The sequence below is a fragment of the Balaenoptera physalus genome (assembly GCF_965194825.1).
Source record: "Balaenoptera physalus genome assembly, chromosome: 11".
Lineage (NCBI taxonomy): Eukaryota > Metazoa > Chordata > Mammalia > Artiodactyla > Balaenopteridae > Balaenoptera > Balaenoptera physalus.
Genome location: NC_138896.1, coordinates 2,017,804 through 2,036,092, shown reverse-complemented (window position 1 = coordinate 2,036,092; position 18,289 = coordinate 2,017,804). Strand labels below are relative to the sequence as shown.

The following is an 18,289-nucleotide window of genomic DNA, read 5'->3' as shown; positions in this document are numbered from 1 at the left end:
TTTGTTCTTCTTTCTCTAATTGCCTTAGGTGGAAGGTTAAGTTGTTTATTTGAGATGTTTCTTGTTTCTTGAGGTAGGATTGTATTTCTATAAACTTCCCTTTTAGAACTGCTTTTGCTGCATCCCATAGGTTTTGGGTTGTCGTGTTTTCATTGTCATTTGTTTCTAGGTATTTTTTGATTTCCTCTGATTTCTTCAGTGATCTCTTGGTTAGTTAGTATCATATTGTGTAGCCTCCATGTGTTTGTATTTTTTACAGATTTTTTCCTGTAATTGATATCTAGTCTCATAACGTTATGGTCAGAAAAGATACTTGATACGATTTTAATTTTCTTAAATTTACCAAGGCTTGATTTGTGACCCAAGATATGATCTATCCTGGAGAATGTTCCATGAGCACTTGAGAAGAATGTGTAATCTGCTGTTTTTGGATGGAATGTCCTATAAATATCAGTTAAGTCCATCTTGTTTAATGTATCATTTAAAGCTTGTGTTTCCTTATTTATTTTCATTTTGGATGATCTGTCCATTGGTGAAAGTGGGGTGTTGAAGTCCCCTACTATTATTGTGTTACTGTTGATTTCCCCTTTTATGGCTGTTACCATTTGCCTTATGTATTGAGGTGCTCCTATGTTGGGTGCATAAATATTTACAATTGTTATATCTTCTTGGATTGATCCCTTGATCATTATGTAGTGTCCTTCTCTGTCTCTTGAAATAGTCTTTATTTTAAAGTCTGTTTTGTCTGATATAAGAATTGCTACTCCAGCTTTCTTTTGATTTCCATTTGCATGGAATATCTTTTTCCATCCCCTCACTTTCAGTCTGTATGTGTCCCTAGGTCTGAAGTGGGTCTCTTGTAGACAGCATATATGCAGGTCTTGTTTTTGTATCCATTCAGCCAGTCTATGTCTTTTGGTTGAAGCATTTAATCCGTTTACATTTAAGGTAGTTACTGATATGTATGTTCCTATTACCATTTTCTTAATTGTTTTGGGCTTGTTATTGTAAGTATTTTCTTTTGCTTGTGTTTCCTGCCTAGACAAGTTCCTTTAGCATTTGTTGTAAAGCTGGTTTGGTGGTGCTGAAGTCTCTTAGCTTTTGCTTGTCTGTCAAGGTTTTAATTTCTCCGTCAAATCTGAATGAGATCCTTGCTGGGTAGAGTAATCTTGGTTGTAGGTTTTTCCCTTTCATCACTTTAAATATGTCCTGCCACTTCCTTCTGGCTTGCAGAGTTTCTGCTGAAAGATCAGCTGTTAACCTTATGGGGATTACCTTGTATGTTAATTGTTGCTTTTCCCTTGCTGCTTTTAATATTTTTTCTTTGTATTAAAATTTTTTTAATAAATTTATTTATTTATTTTATTTATTTATTTTTGGCTGCATTGGGTCATTGTTGCTGTGTGCAGGCTTTCTCTAGTTGAGGTGAGTGGGGGCTACTCTTCGTTGTGGTGCGCGGGCTTCTCATTGTGGTGGCTTCTCTTGTTATGGAGCACGTGCTCTAGGCGCGCGGGCTCAGTAGTTGTTGCCCATGGGCATAGTTGCTTCGCGGCATGTGGGATCTTCCCAGACCAGGGCTCGAACCCGTGTCCCCTGAATTGACAGGCGGATTCTTAACCACTGCACCACCAGGGAAGCGCCCACATTTCTCTTTTAACTATAGTAAATACAGCTCTTGGTATACAAAAATTACTTTTTAAGTTTAAACTGTTTCCATGCTCATGGACTATTATAAATTTTGTTTATGTTTAGAGATTGAATATCTAAAATAAAATAGCTTGTTATCTAGAGTGCACTCCAACATGGAGATAATGTGCTCATAATAATCCCATTTAACATATTTACAAAACACCACTGTGAGACCTCTAACCCCACCAAGCTTCAAGTTGATCAAAAGTATAATAATTCACTTATTTAATTTCTTAAACTGAATCGGAAAACAAGCGAATTCAAAATTACTTTTGAAGAGAGGAAAAAAAAAAAATCAAGATTTTTGTGGATGTTCTGGATGTCCAGTAATCAGCGATTTGAAGGTGGGGACAAGCCTGAGAGGAGCTCACTTCCACTTTCAGGCTGTGTGAGCAGCAGGGATAATTTGGGCAGGAGGAAACCCTGTAGAAGACTGACAGTCCCCTTATTCTTGTAGGACAAGCCAGCCAGGAGGACTTGGAGGGAACCAGTGTTGGTGGCATCCACACATTCCCCTGAGGGGCGGGGGTGAAGAGGTGGTGCCTCTAGGACCTCAGGTTGGAAGAAAGGGGCGCACACTGTGTGTTCACGGGGTGACGCTCTCCTTTTGGCCCAAGACTGGTCCGCTGATGAGGGACGGGATGGGAGTGCTCACTCTCTTGTGTGTCCTATTTAGAATCAGATTCACATTCAATGACTATGTCCTTGTAACACCTTCTATCATTCATTCACCTTGTTTTGAGCATCTGATATTTGCTTTCTCCAGTTCCTTTTCTAGAATTCTATTTTGCTCTGGGGAGCACAGCCGGGGGTGCTCAGCTTTTCACATGGTGACTTGGTATTTCAGACGACCCTGACTCAAGGCTGGCAGTATTTCAAGATGAGTCTAGGTCTTCATACTCTTATAAGAATGCTAAATTCATTAGTTTCTACCATCGTTGAATGCAACAAGTGCATGGCAAGCTTGTCTCCCCTCTAACCTGTTTTATCCGACTAGAAACTTCTGAACAAAATCAAGAGGACTGTAAAATTCCAGCTACCACTGCACAGCACTCCCAACCCTGGTGGACACTCAGAGGACAGGGTCTGTCCTCACGTCTTCAGGCCACCCTGCCAGGGCTGGCCAAGCCCCTTCAGGACCGGCCTTCTCCCCTCTTCCTGCATGCTGTTGTCATGGCTGCATCTGCCACACAGCATTCCAGCTGGGGACCAGCCTCAGGTATGTCACAGGAGGTCGTGGAGAGGACGTGACCACTGGTTGACCATCTAGCTGGACCCGGGCAATGGGAGGCTCTTCGCTCCCTCCCGTCCTTGGAACGTGCGTCTGCCCACAGTTCCTGCACTAGGAGCCTCTTCAAGGACTTCTCAACTTGACTTTGCAATTATAATTACAACAACTTATCAGGCATTTTGAGCTATGTTAATCTGGCAGATCACTTGACATTACTTCTTTTGCTTTATTGTGAAATATAACGTGCAGATCATAAGGATAACTGAATGGTTAATTATAAAGCATGCACCAAGTGACCCAGGTCGAGAAATCAAATCTGCCTGGCACAGGAAGCTGCCTCTGCTCCACGTGACTCCCCCTGGTCACAGCCCCTTCCTCTTGTCTCCCCACAGGTAACAACTCTTCTAACTTTGCGATAATTTCCTTGCTTTTCTCTATGGTTTTACCCTTCTGCTATATTCCTAAGCAGTACAGTTTGCTTTAGCCTGATTTTGAGATTTCTATAAATGGAATAATGTTGAAATGTTGTCTTTTGAATCTGGCTTCTCTTGCTCAACTTATGTTTTGGAGCTTCATCCGTGTTGTGAATGCAGCAACAATTTGTCCATTTTTGTGGCTATATAGTATTCCATTGGATGGATATATCACAATTTATGTCCCCATTCTGCTGTTGTTGATTTTTGGGGCTCACCAATAAAGGTACCTCCAACATTCCCATAAATGTCAGGATGTAAATGTGAATACATTTCTCTAGGAGAAGGATTGCTGGGTCAACATTCTTAAATAACTGAACTTGAATAATGATCACCAGACTATTTTCCAAAGTAGTTTTCCCAGTTTATAATCCCCCCAGGAGTGAGAGAAGTCCAGTGGATCTACATTCTTGGCAACACTTTGAATTGTCAGAATTTTAAAATTTTTTGGCAATGTGAGTGGAAGAGATCTCATTATGTTTTAAGCTTGTAAGTTTGTATTTAACACCTTTTTATGCATTTATAAGCCATTTGGATTTCCTCTTTTAAAGTGTTTATTCAAATTCTTTGCTTGGGTTTTTTTAATGTGTTTTTAATGTGCTTTGTAAAAGTTATACACAAACACGATAACAGTCTGTCCATTGTATGCCTTTCAATTCTCTTTCAGTTGTGTGGCTTGTCTTTTTAACTGTCTTAATGTTGTCTTGGTAATAAAGAGAAATTATTATTTTTAAAGTAGTAGATTTATTAATCACTCCCTTTATAGTAAATGCTTTCTTTTTCTTCTTTAAAAACTTCTTCCCTACCCCAAACTCATGGAAAATTCTCCTACATTTTCTTCTAAAAGTTTATTTCATTTTATTTTTCATATTGCTTTCATAGATCTTAAATACCCTTGGCATTGATTTTTTTGGTATAGTGTAAGGTAAGGAATATTTTCCTTCCTTTCTTTCTTTCCCTCTTTCTTTCTTTCTCTTTCTTTCTTTCTTTCTTTCTTTCTTTCTTTCTTTCTTTCTTTCTTTCTTTCTTTCTTTCTTTCTTTCTTTCTTTCTCTTTCTTTCTTTCTTTCTTTCTTTCTTTCTTTCTTTCTTTCTTTCTTTCTTTCTTTCCCTCTTCCTTCCTTCCTTCCTTCCTTCCTTCCTTCCTTCCTTCCTTTCTTTCTTTCTCTCTCTTTCTCTCTTTCTTTCTTCCCTCCTTCCCTCCCTCCCTCCTTCCTTCCTTCCTCCTCTCTTTCTCCTCATCTTTCTTTCTTTAATTTTTTGCATATATTCAATTGCTGCTACCTTTTTTAAAGTATTCTATCATCTCCTCACTGATGCCTTGCCACCTGTTATATATCAAATGTCAGTACCTGCAAAGATCTGTTTCAGCCTGCCTAGCTTCACACACACGCAAGTGCATACACACACACAAACGCACATCCTTTCTTTAGAATATTTATTGGGATTGGAATTGATTTAAAAAAATCAGTCAGAGAAAAACGACTATCATTACAATATTGAGTTCCACTCAATGAACGTGATATATTCATTCAGTTAGATTTTTTAAAATTTCTGTTAATAATGTTAAAAATTTTTTTTTGTATAGAGGTTTTGCATATATTTTATTAGCTATATTTCCAGGTACTTGATTTTTTTGATGCTATTTTAAGTGGTATTTTTCTTTTAGTTTCATTTTCTGTTTGTTGATAGAAATACTGGTATTTAGTCATTATCTTGCTGAACATGCGTAGTGAATCTAAGTACAGAGTTGGATAAAATGATTAGTGCACTCATTCTAATGGTCATATAGAGAACACTGCCCCTAATGGATTTAGGATGTATCTGAATACAAGGGGTATTTACAAAAATTGACCATATACTGGGTCATTAAGCAAGTGTCAAAACACTTCTCACGATTGAAGTAATATAGAGATCATGTTCCCTAACCACAGTACAATTAATCTTGAGGTCAGTAACATAAGGACGATTAGTTCTCAAACATCTATTGGTGCCTGTTTGGGATTTTCTCCTTCCCATGGATTTTACGAACCTAGCTGTGGATCTTGGAAAAATTTATACGGCACCTTTTTCATTTGGCACCTTGAACCAAGGACTGACATGTCCCCACATGAGAGTAGACAGGACACTTCTTACCTGGATTTGGGGATTTGCGTGTGGCTGGGTGTAGGAGAACAGGAAGGGCAGGGGGTCACTAGCTCCTCTGAGTCCCTCGGACACACCCAGCACAGTTCGGGGAGTGGAGATGCTGGGTGGCAAAGGGCCCCGACCAGCTTCAAGCTGACTAATCCTGGTCGGACGGTAAGGGTGGGAGGGGGAGAGACAGGAAATAATTACCTATGTTCAGTGTGTTTTGTTGCTACTTTGTACTGATTTCTGTTAAAGTATAACATACATGCAGCAAAGCACACAATTTATGTGTACAACTCAGTGCATTATCACAAAATCAATACACCTGTGTAACCACCCATGTCAAGACATGGCAGGTAAGCAGCACCCCAGAAGCCCTCCCCTGCCCAAGCCGCTCCCACTCACAACCCCTGTGTTAAAACTGAACTGGGGATTGGCTCTAATCCGGCCTCCCAAGGCAGCTGACATGGATGTGAGTGTCATGAAGGAGGTTTATAGGCACAGATCCCCGGGGATAGGAGGCACACGATGATACGCCACATCGCGTGGGACCTGGGAAGCACCCAGGTGGGCCAGGAAGCAGAGGAGGAGAGAGCAGAGGTGGTGGGGCCTTTATTGGGGCCTTTATTTGGGCTCTTGCAGGAAGGAACAGGCAAGACACGGTCGGTGCACTAGGTAAGCTTGGGACTGGACTGGATAGTTTGGATCATTTTGGTGGGCTCGGGCTATGCGGGTGGGCTCTAGCTGCCTGGTGCTGGGGTGGTTTAGGGCCGGTGGGGCTTTGATAAAGGAGAGAGTTGAGAGTGAGGTCACTGAGCTGGTTGGTTTGTATGTCAAAGTGCACTTGCAGCGGAGTCGTTCCCCATCTCTGGGAACCCGCCTGCCCTGGGCTCGCAGTCTCTCCAGGATCAAGAGCATGATGCCAGAGCATCAAGGAAACAGAACATAGGAAAATGTAGTCAGTGCAATCTGCCTTCCTCCCCAAGGGTCCCCTTCTCTCCTGACCTCTAACCCCACGGGTTGGTTCTGCGTTTCTGAACTCTGTGTAACCAGAAGCACACAGCTCACACCGCTGCGTGCGCGTTCTCCTTTCGCAGTGCGCTTGGACATGCAGCCAAGTCGCTGTGCGTTGCCGCGGTTTGTTCATTTCTGCTGTTGTACGCTGTTCTGCTGTATGATTTCTCCATTCTTCTGCTTGGACCTGACTCAAATCCCGCTGTTATGAACATGCTTGCGCATGTCTCTGGGCGCCCGTCCTCACACGCATTCTGTTGGGTCTGTCCCAGGGGTCGAAATCGCTGATCTAGCCAGGGTACCACACCTTCGAGCTGAGCAGATAAGCCCAACATTGCACAGCACGGGACGTGCCATCCTGCGTGTCCGAGAATCTCTGTGTGACCTTGGTCAGGGGCCGTTTACACTCTGAAGCCGCAAGAGCGCACAGAGTGGTCACTCTGCCTCGACCTTGCATAGCACGCGGATTGATGGATGATTGGTGTATAAAGTCCCTTCTGTCCAAACTTTATACAGTAAATGTATTGATTTAGGAAGTGGTTTCCTTTCATATTTGACTCAGATTACTAACTCCAGGTGAGTACAAATACAAAATGTTAGGAGAAAAAAAGAAAATTCAGAACCCGTTTTTCCTTGGTTTACGTGTCTGGGATTTAAATTTAACAGCTTTACAGCGCAGCCTCTTTCTCTCGGCTTCCTCACACCGACCTCTTGCTAGAAGCTGATGAGGGGTCTCTAGCTCTCTGAGAGATGGTGGAGACGTTACCGGTTTTATCAAACCACTCAACTTAACTATGACTGGCTTTCAATAAATGTTGGTTTCTTTATTCCAATCAGCTGTAAAACACTCTACAATCTTAGTTATTAAAGTCTTACTACTTTTTAAAAAAACTATAGAGAGTATTTTTATCTCTCATTACTGGGTCTTCTCTGCCCCTTATAAACAAATTCTCAGAGTCAAAAAGATCTACAAACCTATTTACACTGTACTATCCATACTAATTTAAAAATAGGATTTTTCCTTTGTCCTCTTTTCATGTTGAGATTTGCAAAAAAGCACGGGAGAAGTTTCAAGAATGCAGAATTATTACATACCCTCAAGTACTATCAATTTTGGTGAAATTACATACCCAGGCATTTAAAGGGGGGGGGGGAAGACCTCACAGAAAGAGTTACTGCTTTTATTCTTCAACGATAGTCATTCTACTTTAACGTTACGTATAGGGGAAAAACTGATCAGTTTACATTTTAGTATAATGGGTGAGAAATACTTTATTCACACGGATGGGCGTTCTCATGGTGTGCGTCGGGTATGTGAGTTGACCCAGCCTGGTGCGGTCATCACTTGCCAGGGGGGTCTTGGGGCTGAACTCATGGGTTCCTGAGGGACAGTGAATCAAGGATGCTGTTTGGAACTGATTCTGTTTTATCTCACCCTAGAGGCCCCTCCTCACACTCCCCCCAGCCCCCAGTAACCCGGAGCTTGGAGTGTTTGGATAAGATTCCAAAGAGGCTGCTTTGCCCTCTAAGAGGTGGCACCTTGTCATCTCAGTCATTCACACCTTAGTAGGAAATAGTCCATCAGCTCCTTTACGGAGAGCTGAGTTTGCCTGGAACTCAGAGAGGTGCTGGGCCCCCGCTCGCCCGCCGCGTGGAGCCCCGCTCGCCCGCCCTGTGCCCCGCCCAGCCGCAGCCCCGACTCCTAGGAAGTAAATCATCCCGGGGCAGGGCCGCCCCCGCCTGCCGGCGACACTCCCTTCCGCCGCTATAAGGGCCGCGCTCGGCGTTCTCCCCAGACCTCGCAGGCAGCCGAACAGCGGGTAAGGCCGGGCAGGCATCTGGGCCGGGCGGGAGAGGCTCCGATCCGCGAGCACCCCGCGGGGTCCCGCGTCCGGTGGTCACCCCGCCCCGCCGTGCGCCCCGCGGGGTCCCCGCGTCCGGTGGTCACCCCGCCCCGCCGTGCGCCCCGCGGGGTCCCCGAGTCCGGTGGTTACCGCCACCTGCCCTGCGCCCCACCCGGGGTCCCCGGCGCCGCGTCCCCGGAGCTAGGCCGGGCGGCCTGCGGCCGACAGAGGTCGCTCCCTGGGGCCTGAAGGCGGAAGCCGAAGCCGAAGCCGGAGCCAGAATGTTTCTGTCTCTGTGACGGTTTCCAGGCAGCCCCGGCGGAGCGGCTTCTCCTTTCTGCGGCTGGAGGCAGGGAAGGGAGGCCAGTGCGATCCTAGAGATTATTTATCAGCAACAACAGTAATAATTCAATTTAGGACTTACACGCCGGGCAGCCAGCACGACTGTTCCTCTTCCTCGGCTGTATGTGCGCTGAGAGTCGAGGTCAGGTGGGGAGAGTGCTTGGCTGAGCTGAGCGCAAGGCCAGGTGCTTCACCTGCAGACCCTCCCTGCCCGCAGGAGTGACAGAGGATACTTGTCACCTTCTCCTTGTCCGGCTGCCCGGCCTGAGCCCGGGGCCTCTGTTGGGTTCCCACTCTCATATCCTTCACCAGCTGTGAGACTGGGGACCTCTCTAAACACCAGCAAGTGAATCTCAAAAATGAGGAAACTTCTGGCTCTTTCGCTGGAATTTGCTTTTTTTTTTTAAAGAGCTCCTGACTTTTATTTATTTATTTATTTATTTTTGGCTGTGTTGGGTCTTCGTTTCTGTGCGAGGGCTTTCTCTAGTTGCGGCAAGCGGGGGCCACTCTTCATCGCGGTGCGCGGGCCTCTCACTGTCGCGGCCTCTCTTGTTGCGGAGCACAGGCTCCAGACGTGCAGGCTCAGTAGTTGTGGCTCACGGGCCTAGTTGCTCCACGGCATGTGGGACCTTCCCAGACCAGGGCTCGAACCCGTGTCCCCTGCATTGGCAGGCAGATTCTCAACCACTGCGCCACCAGGGACGGCCCTGGAATTTGCTTTAATGAGTAGCAGGTAGCTATGATTTTCTAATAGAAACATTCTTTTTCAGGTAAAAGTGGGCAGTGGATTCATGGCTCAAATGAATCAGAGACTTGAACGGAGGGTGGGAAGTGTGCGCTCCCACGTGTGGTGGGGAAGGGCCCAGATGCACCTGTCTGCACGGCCAGGGCCCTTTAGGACATAGAGTCCTGATCCCCTGTCACTGCTGAATCCTTGGCCAGTCGCCCCAAGCTCCCACATTTGCGCACGTGGAGTGTTCTTGCCCTCCGCGAGAGAGAGACAGAGAGAGAGAGACAGAGAGGGAGAGAGAAAGTACAGGTTCGTTTCAGGGTATTTCAGAGTGGCTGGCCTGAGTTGAGGAGGAGATAGGGAAGTGGCATTGCTCGTTGGCTGGTGTGGCAGGGGGCAGCTCGGGTCTCTGCTCTGTGTTGCAGCCTCACCATGGAGCAGCTGAGCACAGCAAACACCCGCTTCGCCTTGGACCTGTTCCGCACCCTGAACAAGAGCGATCCTGCCGGCAACATCTTCATCTCCCCCTTCAGCATTTCATCAGCGCTGGCCATGACCTTTCTGGGGGCCAGAGGCAATACCGCAGCGCAGGTGTCCAAGGTCAGCAGAAACTAGCTTTCCCAGCTGGTGCCTACCACAGACCGTACCAGAAAGTTGTGCCTTTGAGCTCTTGCAGCGCATTTGTAGAAAACTGTATTTCGGTGTTCAGCATTGTGTGTTATATTATATATTATACTTCATGAAGTCAGACTTTCAGAAAAAGCCCCAGGAAAAATCCACTGGGATGCAGGCTGTCATGCATGATCCAGTCTTTACTGAGCACCTGCGATGTGCCAGGCTCTGTTTTTTGTGGGACTGAGGCCGAGCAGGAAGAAAGCTGACAGCCCCCCCGCTGTGCGCTGCTTCTGTTCCAGCAACGAGTCTGCACGGCTTTCCTGTAAGCCACGTCCTCCCCCGCCCAGGACTGTCCAGTTTCTGCTTTGCCTGTGGTGCTCAGCTACTCACATAATGTCGGCTGTGTCTTGATACTTTTGAGCATAATGACACCTAGTCGAGAAGTCAAGGGGACACGAGAGCCTGTGACTCTGTGTTCCTACCCCTGGGCCTGGCACCAGGTGTGCCCTGGTGGGCTGTGACCCCCGTTCCTGTGTGAGCAGGAGGGCCCTGCAGGGAGAGGGGGCGGGGATGCTGAGGGCCCTGCCTCTCCTTGGTGGGTGTGGAGGGCACCTGTGTGCGGGGCGTGCTTTATGCTGAGCGGGGAACTCTGGCTTTCCTTGAAAAGAGGGGTGAAAGTGAAGGTCTTTCTAACACACGGGTCACAGACTACGCTGCACTTAGAGCCAGGGAAGGTCCAGCCCGGATTCACGTTTATGGGCCTGTTCCAGCTGCAAAGCTTCTATTTCTGTACTTTAGGAAAAACCAACCTTTTTCATCACTGCAGATACAAAAGCATTTGAAAGTTTTCAAAAATCCACTTTAAAAAAAAACCCCGGTACTAATCACTGTTAGTCGTCCCCTGCAAGGTAATCTGAGCTTCTGTTTTGAGGCTTTCCAGGAACTTTATAAGCTCAGTAAAGAACAGCCTTAAGTTTTTACCCCCATTTCCACTAAAGAGATCTGTCACAGCACCCCCACACACGTTCCATATCTCAGTGAGTAACTGGACTTTGTACAGGGTGGAGGTTCGTTTCTTGTCCTTAAAAGCAAGGAACCAGCCCAGGCCTCATAAAACCATAAAGGGACTCTAGATGTAACTGATGTATGGGAATTAAACTTTGCGCCTTGTTAAGTTTAAAGAAATTATTGTTAAGTAAGTGAGTTACTGATGCCAGTAGTGCAATTAAAAAAAATAAAAACCTCTCAATCTGTACTATCTTTGTGTACTTACATAGCTGATGATTCTTATTTTTACTGTTTATTTCTGAGAACTTTCAGTAAAATTATATTTGTATAGAATATACATATGAACATACCACTTATGATTTTTTGGGAAAAAAGCAGACTTGTATAAATATTTAGCTTGTTAACCACTCCTATTTGTGGAACTATAATTATAACAAAAAAGTGATGGGAAAACAGTTTCCAATATATTTATTATGTTTCACCAAGCTATACATTTTGGATTTTCTGTTATTACTTGTTCTCCAACGAAAAGTGACTAATGATGTTCTCCAATAAAAAATGAAAAATGATGATGGCTGGGGATCATCAATAATTAGTAATATTAATTTAATTTGATGGCAGCAAATGCCAAGGTACCAGCTTATAATTTCAAAATAAATGGTTATAGAAATAATGTTTTCTTTCTTTTAGGCTCTCTATTTCACAGGGGTTGAGGAGATTCATTCAAGATTTCAGAGTTTGAATGCTGATATCAACAAACATGGAGCTCCCTATATTCTGAAACTTGCTAATAGGTTATTTGGAGAGAAAAGCTATGATTTCCTCCCTGTAAGTACTTTGCTCTTCATGTTCCAAAACTGACTAGACAAGGCAGACTTTTTTCCAGCACAATCAAGTCACAGAAGTCAGCTTTAATTTTTATAAACATTCAGAAAATGATCTAGAATGAAAACACGACAGACAGTATTCCCATAAATGGATGTGATTTCATTTTCTAGTCTCCACAGTGAAAAGATTGACCCTGGCTCTTTTGCTAAAGCAAGAGTGAATTCCATAATTCACTTTCAAGTACAATCAGTATTTGCTTGTTTATGAAAATGTTAGTCAAGGGATAGAAAAGAATTGGTAAATTTTGTTTTATTTTATTTGGGCTGTGCCGCGTGGCATGTGGGATCTTAGTTCCCTGACCAGGGATTGAACCCCTGCCCCCTGCAGTGGAAGCACAGAGTCTTAACCACTGGAGCACCAGGGAAGTCCCCAGGAATTGGTAAATTTTATACAACACTGAAACTACTGAACTGTACACTTAAAAGTGCTTAAGATCGTCAATTGAATGCTATGTGTTTTTCACTATACTAAAAAAAGTAGAAGGGTTAGAATTTTTTTTGTTACAATGAAGTATGCCTTTTGGGACAATTTCCGTTGCTTTTAAGGATTTTAGAAAACCATTTCTGTATGGAGTAGGAGTTACTCACATTTCCTTTTTTTTTTTTCTTAAACAGGAGTTCTTAGCTTCAACTCAGAAAATGTACGGTGCTGAACTGGCCAGTGTGGATTTTCTGCAGGCCACTGAAGACGCAAGGAAGGCCATAAACGAGTGGGTCAAAGGGCAGACGGAAGGTGAGCGAGGGCAGCCCTGGTCGTACACACTGATGCTTCCTTCCTCCTCCCGCCTCCCCCCGCCTCCCCCCGCCTCCCCCTTGCAGGTGACCCCCTCTCCCCTTCCCTAGCCCCTCAGCCTGACCCTGGGGTCCACCTTGCACTGCCCAGGGCCAGACAGCTTGCCTTCTTTCTCTCTTTCTTTCTTTTTCTTTCTTTCTTTCCTTCCTTCCTTTTTAAATACATTTATTTATTTTATTTATTTATTTTTGGCTGTGTTGGGTCTTCGTTGCTGCGCGCAGGCTTTCTCTAGTTGAGGCAAGCGGGGGCTACTCTTTGTTGCGGTGCGCGGGCTTCTCATTGCGGTGGCTTCTCTTGTTGCAGAGCACAGGCTCTAGGCGCACGGGCTTCAGTAGTTGTAGCACGCAGGCTCAGTAGTTGTGGTGCACGGGCTTAGTTGCTCCGCGGCATGTGGGATCTTCCTGGACCAGGGCTCGAACCCTTAGTCTCCTGCATTGGCAGGCGGATTCTTAACCACTGCGCCACGGGGGGATGTCCGCAGACAGCTTTCAAATGTAGGAATTCCTCAAAGTGGAAATGTAAACATGATTCAACTGAAGACGCTAAATGTTTTCTACCCATAAGTTCCCCAAACTACATTTTAAAATGAAAACTAACATTGAATGTAGACTAAAAGAGATGAAAATCTTGTGAATCAATATTTACAAGCCGCTGTGGTCATAAATACTTTTTGCCAACATCTTGTCTAAGAAACCAGGGTCGGGAGGTGGGGCTGAGTCTCCTCAGGCCGTTTTTCTGGTTTGTGTTTCTGTCGTAGTCACGGAACGGTTGAAGCACCCACAGGACACCTGTGTTCCTTCCATAAGGGACTGTCACGGCCATGCCCCATCATGAGTGGGTCCTGTTTCAGGGGAGGAACTGTCCTGCCTTTTGGATATTTGTTAAAAGCTTTCCTGTGAGAGTTAGTCATCTAACTTGGAAGATTTGAAGAAGGGATTTATTTATTAGTGACTAAAAACATTTTGGCTAAGAAATTTTTCTTTTCCTGAAAGAGAACGGCCGGTCACAAAATGAGGCCCACTGTTTATCACACATTCCAGAAAAGAAGAATTTTCCTGCTTTTAGCCTTTAAACAATTGACTTGTTTTGAATCATCGGGCCTTTGGGGGCAGTTTGTGTCACCCTGATCTGCCCCTCGAGTTGCTTTATTTAAAGTAGAAGCACCCCAGGGGGCTTGGCTAACTTAGTACCATGTTAAAGGAAATTAAATAGAAGGAAGCATTTGAGTTGCATTTCATTGCTAATCAAAGGTCAGTTCAAATTTGGAATTCTGACAGGTGGATTTTTAAAAAGCTAACTTTGTCTTTTTAGGGAAAATTCCAGAGCTGTTGGCCTCAGGTACGGTTGATAGCATGACTAAGCTGGTGCTGGTGAATGCCATCTACTTCAAAGGAAACTGGCAGGAGAAATTCATGATGGAGGCCACAAAAGATGCACCTTTCAGACTGAATAAGGTGAGGGGAGGCGACCGTCTAGATGACTGCGTGCTCTAAAGCCACGCTGACAACAGTGTTAGTGATCTGTGTTTTAATTGTTCAGAAAGACACAAAAACAGTGAAAATGATGTATCAGAAGAAGAAATTTCCGTTTGGCTACATCAAGGACCTTAAGTGCCGGGTGCTGGAACTGCCCTACCAGGGTGAGGACCTCAGCATGGTCATCCTGCTGCCGGATGACATCCAGGACGAGTCCACGGGTCTGAAGAAGGTGCGGCCCCCCCCCCCTCCCCGAGTGATGCGCGGACCCTGTGTGTGTGTGTGTGTGTGTGTGTGTCGGGTGTAGGTGCTTGTTCTTTGTTTAGTGAGGTGACCCGGTGTTCCTTCCCAGTTTGCTGTCACTCCTTTGTGAAGTAGCCCATCCGCATGTACCACTGAGAAGCTCCACATGTATTTATTTATCTATTTATGTTTATAGAGACTGTTATTATTGAGGTATAATGACATGTAACATTATGTTAGTTTCAGGAGTACAACATAATGATTCTATAAATGCATATATTATGAAATGATTACCATAATAAGTCAACATCCATCACCACACATAGTTATAATTTTTTTTCTTGTGATGAGAACTTTTTTTTTCCTGCGCATATAATTTTATTTATTTTTTTATTGTACTTTTAAAAATATCTTTATTGGAGTATAATTGCTTCACATTGTTGTGTTAGTTTCTGCTGTATAACAAAGTGAATCAGCTATAGGTATACATATATCCGCATATCCCCTCCCTCTTCTGTCTCCCTCCCTCCCTCCCTATCCCACCCCTCTAGGTGGTCACAAAGCACGGGGCTGATCTCCCTGTGCTATGCGGCTGCTTCCCACTAGCTATCTATTTTACGTTTGGTAGTGTATATATGTCCATGCCACTCTCTCACTTCGTCCCAGTTTCCCCTTCCCCCTCCCTGTGTCCTCAAGTCCGTTCTCTATGTCTGCGTCTTTATTCCTGCCCTGCCCCTAGGTTCATCAGTACCGCTTTTTTAGATTCCATACATATGCCTTAGCATACGGTATTTGTTTTTCTTTCTCTGACTTACTTCACTCTGTGTGACAGACTCTAGGTCCATCCACCTCACTACAGATAACTCAGTTTCGTTCCTTTTCATGGAAGTCCCACATTTAAATGTTCACCTACTATCAGTGCACAACGTGGCGGGAACATCTAAGGTACAGACCGAGTGTAACGCTGGCCAGTGGCAGCTCGTGGAGACTCCCGTAGATGAACTTTAGAGGAACGTGCCATAAATGAGGACTGTTTCATTAAAACAATTTTTTAAAATTAAAACCCCTCAAACATTATAGTATATAGTTTCACCATGTGCTATAAAATCTGCTCATTCTCACCCCAATCCACGTAGATTGTGCATTAAATGTCCAATTGCTACATGACAGAAAAAGATCCATGTGACCTGTTAGTCTGAGAGATAAGCCCACTTCCTAACCTGAACTTTGCCTGCGGTTTCTGTTATTTGTCATTTAAAGGCAATGGTATCTCTTGCCAGGACCAGGAAGAGGCAAAACTGTGAAGAGTGAGGTTTTTCTTCAGTGTCTCTGGCCTGTTGTGTGCTTTTCCCCTCCCCATCCCCGACCAAACTTGCTATTGGAAGGCGTTTAATATTAGCCATTTGCAGCTCTAGAGCATAAGTTAAAACCAGTGTGTTCCTTCTTTCAATTGTATTTCCATATTTGTCCGTTCCTGATTATAAAAAAGGAAGTCTGGAATTACCAGCATCAGTAGAAAAGTGGAAGGTGCTTCTGTTCCAGTGCAGTAGCAGCAATAATAGTAACGACAGTAGCTGACGTAACGCAGCGCTTGTATAGCGTGACTCATTCAGCACTTACGGTGCTCCAAGTACGTACTACTGTGATCCCATTTTAGATGAGGAACTAGGTCCATTTCTGTTTTTACCAATGAGCTAAATCTATTAGAGATAACTTCAGCTGTGTGAGGTTCACAGATCACCACAGTGATCACTGGGGTTCAGAATAAACAGAATAAAATAAATGGAAGAAAGCTTTAAAATATCCTCTTGCATCACTCGACCAATTAGGGTGATTTTAGCCAGGACGGCCAGTGGTCCAGCGTGGCAGGGGCTTGGTGAGCCCTGGGTGGATGGGCCCTCGGTGGCTTGGAATGCAGCTCGGTTCATTATCACCAATAGCCAGAAAGAAATGAAATCCTCCAAATGGAATCCGTTATGGTACAAAACATGAAGGAAACTAGTGAGCAGCTGATATGATGGGCCCATTCATTCAAACAATGCTTCATTAACTTACTTACATCACATGATTTCAGCCCTTCTTTTTGCCCACTCTGAATCCAGATTGAGCAACAGCTGACTTTGGAAAAGCTGCGTGAGTGGACCAGACCTGAGAATCTGGATCTCCTTGAGGTCAACGTCCAGTTGCCCAGGTTTAGGCTGGAGGAGAGCTACGAGCTCAGCACTCCGCTGGCCTGCCTGGGTGTGCAGGAGCTCTTCAGTAGCAAGGCTGACCTGTCCGGCATGTCGGGAGCCAGAGGCCTCTTCATATCGAAGGTGGTTCACCAGTCCTTCGTGGAAGTGAACGAGGAGGGCACGGAGGCGGCGGCTGCCACCGCGAACGTGGCCACCTTCGCCATGCTGATGCCGGAGGAGGATTTCACTGCCGACCATCCGTTCATTTTCTTCATTCGGCACAATCCCTCCGCTAACATCCTGTTCCTCGGCAGACTTTCTTCCCCATAGAGACTAGAAATACAAGGTCAAGCTTGGAGCGTTTTACCTGCCCTTTCAATGGTGACCATTTTCATAGATCTTTACCAGTAAAACTACTATCCAAAAATGAATCTTTAATCTCCTTTGTAAGCTCAGTTCTGTTGGCTAGTTACACCCATTAACTTGGCATGGGTATCTGTTCTTTTTTTATGCTAAAAAAATCCAGTGATTTCTTTTGAATGCATCAAGTTAAAAAAAGAAAGAAAAAAATCAGACAATTCTTGACAACGTAGAAATCTATGAAGTTGCTATACTTTCCTGAGAGCCGGGGGGAACACAGTCACTCTGTCATCTCTTTTACAGATAGACTTTTGGAAGCCGTAATATAGAGACACCCTGATTGTTGAAGGGAGGCTTAAAAACAGATATTCAATTGAAATACCGCAGAGCGCCCCAATTAAGGGTCTGCGTTATGAAGACAGACTTGCCTTGGCAATGTCTCTGACCCTGTGTTCTGCAGGATTTGTATCCCATTACAGCCCTCCAGGTTTCAAACTATCAAAGAGCCACCTGGTGATAACCTAACCCCTCCCATTTTTTGTTCTCCCTTTTCCCTCCTGATATGAGTTGGTGTGGGATCACAAGGAATCAAGCAGTAGGTGTCTTACCATGAAAGATGCCAAGGAATGACAAAAAGAAAAATGTTGTAGGAGATACTATTAAGCAAAGAGGTGGCGCAGAGATCTCACTGTTTACCGGCTTCTGCCGTGTTTTCTGATAAAGGCTCTTAACGTCCATAATACGGTACAGGTTTTTATGGTAATGGGACGGCTTTATGCAACGCTGTGGTGGGAGATGGGGTGAGGATGTACTCTGATTAATATAACCCTTTGTCAATGCACTCCTTGGAAGGGGGCGTGAAATGCTGCATCTCTGTGCTCCCCAAAGCTGGTGGGCTGGCTAATAAAGTTTCCTAAGATTCTGCAAACCAGACTGACCTCAGTCCTCTTCTTGTTTCTCTCTGATCTCAGACAAGCCAAGACTGCAAAAGGGGGTTCTTGGCCTGACCAATGATCACGTCTGTGCTGATAGGGAGTGACTCCACAGCACAAAACAAAATTTCAGCAAATTTCATGTTGGCAAGCATTTCTTCCTTCTTTTTTTCTTAAGATACTTACTAGCACCTGCCATATCCCAGGTGCTTTTAGCTACGGGGACAACAAGAAAAGCCACGGTCACTGCCTTCTGCTATGCCTCCCTTTGCCTCCTCGCCCTAAAAGCTACTCAGTGATTTAGACTAAATCGTGTTAATCAAGTTACATGGGCTCCAAGCCAATCTGCT

At 44.8% G+C, this 18,289-nt stretch overlaps 1 protein-coding gene across 2 annotated transcripts; it reads left to right on the top strand.

Moving 5' to 3' along the window:
• Positions 1–8,247: 8,247 nt before the first annotated feature.
• On the top strand, positions 8,248–17,935 carry SERPINB1 (serpin family B member 1). 2 transcript variants are annotated; one of them, XM_082413224.1, is made up of 7 exons: positions 8,248–8,356; positions 9,878–10,052; positions 11,766–11,903; positions 12,578–12,695; positions 14,067–14,209; positions 14,295–14,462; positions 16,576–17,935. In XM_082413224.1, exons 2-7 carry the CDS (start codon positions 9,885–9,887, stop codon positions 16,975–16,977), a joined length of 1,137 nt encoding a protein of 378 aa, XP_082269350.1. In that variant the 5' UTR covers positions 8,248–8,356; positions 9,878–9,884; the 3' UTR covers positions 16,978–17,935. The 2 variants fall into 2 exon arrangements, with proteins under 2 accessions (XP_082269350.1, XP_082269351.1); XM_082413225.1 differs by lacking the exon at positions 8,248–8,356 and adding an exon at positions 8,387–9,036.
• Positions 17,936–18,289: the final 354 nt, after the last annotated feature.

Coding starts and splice junctions, on each gene's coding strand:
- SERPINB1 (XM_082413224.1), top strand. CDS start 9,885: ATGGAGCAGCTGAGCACAGCAAACACCCGCTTCGCCTTGGACCTGTTC. Junction 14,210..14,294: donor CACCTTTCAGACTGAATAAG/GTGAGGGGAGGC, acceptor TTAATTGTTCAG/AAAGACACAAAAACAGTGAA. Junction 14,463..16,575: donor AGTCCACGGGTCTGAAGAAG/GTGCGGCCCCCC, acceptor CTCTGAATCCAG/ATTGAGCAACAGCTGACTTT.